This window comes from Mastomys coucha, unplaced genomic scaffold (assembly GCF_008632895.1).
Source record: "Mastomys coucha isolate ucsf_1 unplaced genomic scaffold, UCSF_Mcou_1 pScaffold12, whole genome shotgun sequence".
Lineage (NCBI taxonomy): Eukaryota > Metazoa > Chordata > Mammalia > Rodentia > Muridae > Mastomys > Mastomys coucha.
Genome location: NW_022196894.1, coordinates 91,785,666 through 91,794,917, shown reverse-complemented (window position 1 = coordinate 91,794,917; position 9,252 = coordinate 91,785,666). Strand labels below are relative to the sequence as shown.

The 9,252-nt window shown below is 50.2% G+C and overlaps 1 protein-coding gene across 3 annotated transcripts in view; it reads right to left on the bottom strand.

Moving 5' to 3' along the window:
• Dop1b (DOP1 leucine zipper like protein B) overlaps window positions 1–9,252 on the bottom strand; it is a 113,616-nt gene that overhangs the window by 5,664 nt on the left and 98,700 nt on the right. For all 3 annotated transcript variants that reach the window (XR_004116842.1, XM_031364469.1, XM_031364470.1), the window contains exons 28-31: window positions 4,893–4,972; window positions 3,929–4,038; window positions 3,698–3,844; window positions 1,067–1,128 (exon numbers count right to left, since the gene is read on the bottom strand). Coding sequence is in view for 2 of the 3 variants with exons in the window: in XM_031364469.1 (XP_031220329.1) it covers window positions 1,067–1,128; window positions 3,698–3,844; window positions 3,929–4,038; window positions 4,893–4,972 (399 nt within the window). In the remaining variant the exon portion in view is untranslated. The remainder of the gene's footprint in view (window positions 1–1,066; window positions 1,129–3,697; window positions 3,845–3,928; window positions 4,039–4,892; window positions 4,973–9,252) is intronic.

The following is a 9,252-nucleotide window of genomic DNA, read 5'->3' as shown; positions in this document are numbered from 1 at the left end:
GAGTGGTGGGAGCACAGCAGGGGAGAGTGGTGGGAGCACAGCAGGGGAGAGTGGTGGGAGCACAGTAAGGAAGAGTGGTGGGAGCACAGCAGGGGAGAGTGGTGGGATCCAATTTGTGACACATCCCCCAAAAGTCAGGCCTCCTTTGAGAATGCACACTCTTTAAGAAACATCCACCTCAGTCAGGAATGCTGGCTCATGTCTGGAATCTTATCACTTGAGAAGCTATGCTAGCAGGACTGCCAACAGTCTGAAGCCAGCCTGGGCTATATAATGAGTTCCAGGCACTCTGGGCCCAAGGAGGAGACCTTTTCTCAACAGCAAAATGCCAAAAACAAGCTACAATCCACCAAATCCAGGCTGTACAAACTACAACCACCACCACCCACTCATTTCACTCATGACACACAGGGTCACGGAGTGTGGAAAGAGCGTCTGAGTTGGGCACTCAGGTGCTGACTGGAGGCCAAGGCATAAAGACTAAAGGTGTGACGCCAGACAGTCACAGAGTGAGAAAGCTGCCTGAAAACTAGAGGCACGTGTAATAAACTACAGCAGTCTCAAGACCTTCAACCAGAGGTGGCCTGAAGGCCGTGGCCTGAAGGCTTGAGCAGTGTCTACTGGAAGCTGTGACACACAGGGCAGTCCAGACCTGCCGACAGACTGGACTGAGACTGCTTAGACCTTTTTTTTTTTTTTTTTGGTTTTTTGAGACAAGGTTTCTCTGTGTAGCCCTGGCTGGCCTTGAACTCAGAAATCCACCTGCCTCTGCCTCCCAAGTGCTGGGATTAAAGGCATGTGCCACCACCACCTGGCTGCTTAGACCTTAAGAAATCGTCACCCTCAGCTCTTCACTCAGCACCACAGAAGCTGATGTGCCGGGGCCGTAGTGTGCGCACCTTTCATCCCAGCACTGAGGAGGCAGAGCCTCACAGATCTCTGTGAGTTCAAGGGCAAGTTCCTGAACAACCAGGGCTACATGGAGAGACCTGGTCTCAGAAAGGGTTGGACATGGTAGAAGCCAAGCATGAGGGAACCACAGGTATGACAATAAGTTGAAACTTACTCATTAAATCCTTAAACATTGTTTTTTCGTGAGTCAGAAGATGGTCAATGATGGACTTCCAGCTGGATGCAAAAAAAGGCACAATTAGTTAAATCTGCAACTGATGATAGCTTGATTAAAAGCATCAAGAAAATAACATGCCCAGAGCTACTAAGCCTGCTCTGCGAGCTGAGAGATGGGTGGGTAGGGAAGAGCTCGCTGTGTGAGCCTGAGGAGGCCCTGAGCTTGGACCAAAGTGCTGCGTAGAAGGCAGGCCTAGTTGCTGGCTCATGCCTGCAACCCCAGCACTGAGGAAAAGGAGACAAAGACAGAGATGGAGACGAAGACCCCGAGCTGGTCAGCCTCTACCCTTGCAATGGATCAGTGAGACCCTGTCTCTCCATGGAGGGTGATAGATAGAGCAGGACATCAAATATCCACTTCTGGCCTCTGCACATGCATACACTGGAGCATGAACAGCCCTACCATATACCACAGCCCCCATCCCACGCATACATAACCCCCAGGCCTCTACACACATATTACATTTTTCCCCACACAAAATGAATCTGTAAAGAATTGAAAAAAAGATCTGCTCTCTGGAGTCCGTCACCCACATGTGTCAGAGCGTGGTATGGAGTGCTGAGTGCTTCTGAGACCCCTCCAAGAAAACAAGACAAGAGCCTCACAACCTCAGGGTTTTCAAACACAGAGTTGTTCTTTTGTTTTTGTTGTTTTTGAGACAGGGTTTCTCTGTGTAGCCCTGGCTGTCCTGGAACTCACTCTGTAGACCAGGCTGGCCTCAAACTCAGAAATGCACCTGCCTCTGCCTCCCAAGTGCTGAGATTAAAGGCGTGTTCCACCACCGCCCTGCCACAGAGTTGTTCTTGCAAGGTGGCCGCATGCTCCTCCCAGGTGCAGCCAACAGAGTGGATAGAGCGGTTGCCTCTTTAAATTACTCATTATTGCTTGCAGTTGTTATTCAATTAAATGTTTCAACTTCCCTTTCTATGCACGCCTCTATGGCAAACCATGTCTTTTTTTCCACGCGCAGCCTGTCCTTGTGGTTGTATACAGCTTGAACTCACGAGAACACTCACTCAGGTGACTCTCCTTAACCCTCACAGTATAAACTGTGATGCTCTGAGTGAAGTTGGCTATGTATGAGCCATCAGCTCCATTCTCTCTGGTCCCACCATCTCTACAGCAGTGACACACTATGAGGAGCTGGCCAAGCAAAGGCTTTTCTCATAACCCTAACCTATGGAAGGGAACAACACAGAACAGGGCAAGAGCGTTGACACAATAAGACCGTGTGCTCAGGAGCCCTGGACCTGAGCTTCAGCCCTGAGTCTGCATGCTCGGAGAGGACAGACTCCCACAGGTTGTCCTCCGATCTCCACATGTACATTGTGGCATGTGCATCGAACACACACACACACACACACACACATGCTCGTGCACTCATGAATAAATAAAATTTTACATATATACATATATTTGGTTTTTTGAGCCAGGGTTTCTCTGTGTAGCCCTGGCTGTCCTGGAACTCACTCTGTAGACCAGGCTGGCCTCGAACTCAGAAATCCACCTGCTGTGCCTCCCAAGTGCTGGGATTAAAGGCATGCGCCACCACCTCCCGGCTAAACAGTGTTTTAAAGAGGCCCACTTAAGGACTAGGCAGACAGCTGGGTTGGTAAAATGGCTGCACAAGCCTGAGGACCTGAGTCTGTATCTTAGTGTGTGGTGGTGGTGCCTGCCCGTGACCCCAGTGCTGGCAAGGCAGAGGCAGGGAGATCCCTGGAGCTGGCTGGACAGCCAGGTTTCAGTGAGAGCCCCTGTCTAAAACAATAAGGTGGGAAGTGATGGACAAAAATAGCTAAGTGAACTGCTAGGCCCTACCTGTGCACACGCGCGTGTGCGCGCACACACACACACACACACACACACACACTCATAGAATCACACTCAACCACAAGTGTGCATACACACAAATCCCAGGACGCCTGGACTGCAGGAGGCCCCGAGCAGGCTTCCCCGTCTCTGAGGAAGAGGCACAGGAACACCTTGCTCTGTGTCCTGTCTCCCTGGTGTCTCCATGCCCCACGATCACTCCATCATGGAATGCTTGAGCCAGGAAGCCAGGCAGACAAACTTCCAGAGCCAATCTGGGTTCTGATCTCAACAGGGGCCAAGTCTTTCATGATGAAGATGAAAGGCTCCTGAACCTCTCCTCACGCTCTTCACCAATGACGGCTCTCTTACGCCAGTGCAGTGCCTCTTTTGATAAAAGGTCACCTCCATCCTTTGAAGGATATAATGCCTTTTCAGCACAGGACTAACATGACCATCATGACAGGGACAACAAGGAGCTGAGGTGACACTGTGGCCCGCTTTCATTTCAGCTCCGAGGGTCATGCTCCCAAGCACTGAAGACTGAGCACATGAGGTTTGTTTTCAAGTCTTGTTTGTTTGTTTTGTTTTTCAAAACATGGTTTCTCTGTGTAGCTCCTGTCCTAGAACTCTGTTGACCAGGCTGGCCTAGAACTCACTCTGTAGACCAGGCTGGCCTGGAACTCAGAGATCTGCTGCCTCTGCTTCCTGAGACTTGGATTAAAGAGTGCACATGTTTATGGAAACAAAATTTCTTACTGAACACAAGAAGTATCCATCTGAAAGAAAGCGGGGTCGAAGAACAGCTCCAGCACCTCCTTCTTCCAGGCCCGCTTGGTGTAGGCGTAGCCACTGAGGGAGCTTAGAAGCTGGGCGCTGGCACGGAAGCTGGGAGCGTTGTACCCACTAAGGGAAGAGAAGGGACAGCGTCAAAGAGAACTTCTCAAAGGACACATTTCCAAATGTGGGCGTGTTGATGGCATCTGTCACCTGTGATTGCGCAGGTAAGGAAAGACGTAGTAAAGCAAGCGGGAGATCAGCGGCACCGCCCTCTCCTTCTCATCACTGCGGTAAACCATGTCCAGGAGAGAAGCCAGAACCTAAAAGAAAGGAGGCAGAATTCCTTTAAGAAAACAAGACATGGGGCTGGAAAGGTGGCTCACTGGTGAAGAGCAGTGGCTGCTCTTCCAGAGGTCCTAGGTTCAATTCCTAGCACCCATTTGGAAGGTTACAACTGTAACTCCAGTTCCAGGGGATCCAATACCCTAATAGAGATATACATGCAAGCAAGATACCAGTGCACATAAAAACAAACAAACAAGCAAACAAATAAATCAATAATATATTTTTAAAAAGAAAAGAGAACAAGAGACACTGGGCCATGCATGGTGGCACATGCCTTTAATCCCAGCACTTGAGAAATAGAGGCCAGTGGATCTCTATGAGTTTGAAGCCAGCCTGGTCTACAGAATGAGTTAAAAAAAAGTCAGGGCTATACAGAGAAACCCTGTCTTGAACTACTCTCCCTTTCCCCCCGACACACAAAAGAAGAGACTCTTGAAGTGTCACTCTAAAGTGCCATGCTGCAACCTGACGATGCTCTAATCTGATCTGGAACAACATCAGCCACATGCTGCCCACTGTGAGGCTAAGCAACCCAGCTGTGCTGAAGCCCCAACACCCAGCCACAGCTGTGAACCCCTAACACCCAGCCACATGCTCCCCACTGTGAGGCTAGCAGCAGCCAGCTGTGCTGAAGCTCTAACACCTGTCACACAGACCTTTCCTTTCTGGAAAGTGACTGCCTCAGGTCATTTGTCGCAGCAACAGAAAGCTGGCTGGCATAAGGTCTGGACTTCAGAACTCGGGCAGAAGGGGGCAGCCACGTGGCACCCAGAATGACTCAAGACAGTATGCATTGCCACAAGGCCCCACAAGTCAGGTGGGTCTTTACCTCTGCCAAGAGAGAGAGCGCTTGCACACTGTAAACGGAGGGGGCAGAAGCCGATACCATGGTGGAGGCCGCAGCAGCATCTGCTGACAGAAACAAGAGTCTGCTTAGCTCTGAGGGAAGTCACTGCTTCCTTCCAAGCACTCTTACTCTCACTGCAGTTAGGAGTCTCAGTGTCCAACTCCAACCACGAAGGCTAAGTTAGGTTTCTACTTATGGCTGTGATAAAGATCATGATCACAGACGACCTGCGGAGGGAAACACTCATTACGTCTTATATCATCCAGGGCTACACAGAGAAACACTGTCTGGAAAACCCGCTCCCGCCTCCAGTGCCATCCTCCACCAAGGGAAGTCAGGGCAGAGGCCTGGAGGCAGGAGCCAATACAAAGGCTGTGGAGGGCTGCTGCTGCTGACTGGCTTGCTCCTCATGAATTGCTCGGTTTGCTTTCTTATAGAATCGAATCCCCCATTAGTCAGGGTCCTCCTGTATAAATCACTTAATCAAGAAAATGTCCTATAATCTTGTCTACAGCCAATTTGATGGAGACATTAACCAACTGCAATCCCTCCTCCCAGGTGACTATCGATTTGCTGAGTCATAAAACCTAGCCAGGACAAAGAATGTAGGTATCTGAACCAAACCCACCACCCCAGCAACAGCTCACTGCACCCAGGTCCTTTCTGGCGAGCAGCTGGCATTCCGGTCTCTGAGCTCAGAGTCCATCTTCCACACTCTTCAGCTCTGCTCCCAGTCTACTATGTCTCTGCTGTGGCACTGATAAGCCTTCACTGCTGAGCTCCTGCAGGACACCCCTCTCCATCTCCACACAACATCATGCCTCTCATCTTGCCTGCTCCTCTCTCCCTCAGACGAACCCACTTAGGAAGGGGAAACACTGGCTAAGTCCAGCGAGCTTAGGTCTGATTATGGTTTATCCCCTCTGGAATGACCATGTGGTCAGTGAAATTCCAACATGAACTTACTGAACGCAGCAGGTACAGAAGTTGAACTCAATCTTTTAGAATGAATACCCACTGTGCGTATTGGCTGGTGAGCAACAGTCCTGTTATCTGGGTCAGTGAGGGTTGGTTGGAGCTGGTGACTTAACCCCTGTAAGACTGGTTAAAGATTTCTCCCATTCCTCCCCCATGTGACTGTTCAATAAATACAGATCAAAGTCCTTTGTTAAACAGACACACAGCCACACAACAGTCAGATAGACACAGGGATGGAGTCTCAAGTCAGCCTTCAGGCAGGCACATGTTTAGATTCACACAACACAAGACAGAAAACCCAGGGAGCACGCAGCAGTGAGTTCACATCTGGACTTGCTCCTGTGTGAATGACTCCAAGAAGTGCTCTTCCGCCTTTCAGTGATCTGACACTGATGTGTTCATTATATGAGACTATTTTAAAACAATCCTTCCCAAACCCAACACACAGTGAGAGTACAGGAAAGAGCCTGGAAGCCAAAGAGAAGCCAGCAATGAGCTGGCGGCATCCTAGCGGCCTTCTAGCTAACTGGTCCATGGCAGCATCCTAGCGGCCTCTAGCTAACTGGTCCAGGTCCAGGGACCAGAGCGCTGAGGAGTTCTGAGCACCAGCCCCCACCTCGCTCCTGACTCTCTCCTCTGCAGACCCCACCCAACGCTCCTTCTCATCCTGACCCTGGCAGACAGGCTTCCAGGCTTTCAGCTAATGGAGCCCTGCCCTACCAGCCTCGCTTTTGGAAATCCCACCCTGGACTCTTCCTGTGCTGTCCTGCTTGGTTATTCTCTCAGCTGCGGCTTGTTACCTGTCCCTGACAGTTACTCCTCCTCTGACATCTCGGATCTACCATGTGCATGCCAAATCTGCTCTCCCCTCATTCTTCTCCAAGTTGTAAACTGCTGAGCCCAAATCTCAACCTTCCTTGCCTGCATTTTCAGACCACAGCCAAGTCTCTTGTGTAAACTCCTTTGGAGTCCTTCACAGGACCTCAGGCTTCTGCTCTTGCACAGTGACTGTACTTAACAACAGTTAAAGTGCTGCTTTCTGAAGATGGAGCCTAACTGCATGGCTGCCCCGACTACTGGGGCAGTGTGAGATCCTACGTGCCACGCCTTATACCCAGGGGCTCGCCTTCAGTCTTGTCCTCCATCTTGTTTCTGAGCAGTTTCATCAAGGAGAGACTAGGTGCTAGTCAGAGGGCCCATGGGTAGGTCATAAAGGCTGGCTCAAGAGGGCCTGCTTCTTCCTCATGCTTCAGATTAAAACCCAAGGCTGGTAGCTGGTTCCCAGCAGCAGGCTCACGGCTGGATCAAGACTGTCACACAGCAGCTGTGGATCAATTATCCACCCTGTCTGTCTTCACACTGGCCAAACCTCAGTAGATGAGGGTAACTCTTCAGAGCTTTAGAGATGAGACTGGATCTTGAGTCCCTCCTCTGATGTGCTGAGGCCTTTCCCTGTGTGTCTGCGGTGTGGCTCCTCGCCCTCAGCTGCTGCTCCTTCAGCCGCTGGCCCTGTCTCTCCAGTGCTTAAGATTTGTCTGCTGTTATCTGCTGTGCTTCAGATCTTCCTGCCTTTTAATTCTTTAGCTGGCTGAGAAAACATGATCAGTATTCCTAGACTATCAATTGGGGCTGGAGAGATGGCTCAGTGGTTAGTACTGGCGCTCTCCAGAGTACCTAGGTTCAATTCCTAGTACCCACATGGCAGCTCACAACCATCTGTGACTACAGATCTGTTGGCATCAGGACCTTGGAAACCCATGACAACACATAGGCAGGACCTGCAGACCTGTTGCCAAGGCAACAGCCTCCATATTCCCAGAATCCACTTGGCTCATCTCCCACTTTTACCTGTAATTATGTCATCATCCATATATAAAGAAAGGCTCCCCTGATCTCTCCCTCTCTCCCTCCCCCTCTTCTTTCCCCTGTCAGCTTGCCCCTCTTTCTCCCAATAAAACTCTCACATGTGGAACTGCTTTGGCCTGCTTTGGCCTGGTGTGCTATGTTTGGACATGAGCCACTATTCTAACACATCTACTCTAAGTTCTAGGAGTTCCAACACCTTCTCTGGCTTCTATAGGCACTTGACATACATGTGGTACATAGACACATACAGACAATAGCCACAACACATAACCAACAAACAAACAAACCAACCAACCACAAGAGACACTGGACTTCTAATACAAGAGTCTCAACCTCAGCCTCCTCGGGTGAATGGCACGGAAGTCCAAACACAAGGGTGCCCCAGAGAACCTGCACATGCACAACACATGCACAACAATGGAGGGGAATGCTCATTCTCTCTCCAGCCAACACAGACATTTGTTTATTACTGCTGAGCACTGCTCAGTGCTGCTCCTGAAAGGAAAAATTAAAGCTTTGGACCTGTGCTGACTAGGAAGAAAAGTTATGGGCCTAAGAATCCATCACAAGCTGGCCCACATAGGCCTGGGAATGAACAAGCAGTCTGTTAGACATCCTGAGAACTGGCAGGTCAAAAAGACATAAACTACATGTCTGGGCAGATATGGCTTAAGGTCAGATGCTCTGTTGACTCAGATTAACACCAACCTTAAGAATTTTCCACTCTGTTCCGCACGTAATATAATTACTATTTGAACTAGCCAATCATGTATAGCCACACTGATTCCTTTGTTCCCCTAGACCCATTTTCCTATATAAACCCCTAACTTTCGAGCCTCGTGGTTGGCTCCTGCATGAGATGGGTGTGGTGCCGGCCTGGAGTGCCCCAAACTAAAACTACCTCTTGTAATTACATCAAGACGGCCTCTCGTGATTCCTTGGGTGCACGTCCTCCTGAGATTTGAGTGGGGGTCTCCCCACGGGGGTCTTTCACTCCGACATGTGCTAACTAAGGCTTTCTGAGAAGCTCAAGCACCACTACCAGCTTCCACAGTCTATGCCTTCTAGGAACTGAAAACAGCCAGGTGATGCCCTACCACAGGACTGTCCTCAGGTTGATTAATTACTGAGCGACAGGCAGGCAGCAACACTTAGCGCAACAGTCGGCACAGCTGCCGTAGGCGCAGAGCTTAATCAGCACCCAAAGATCGAGCCACAGCAAAACAGCTGGAGTGCACTGTACAGTGGGGCGGGGTTGTTCTTTCCCTACAACCGCAGCACCATCTGGGAAGAGTATAATTATTGACTTAAAGTAGCAAATGAAGAGGCTGAGAGAGAGAGAGAGCGCTCAGTCAATAAAGTGCTTGTCATGGAATCATGAGGTCCAAGCTTGACTCCAGCATCATAAAAAAAGATGGGCTTGGAGGCTGGGTCATGTGACCCTCAGTGCTGGAGGGGGGGAGGTGTGGGTCATGTGACCCTCAGTGCTGGGGGGGGG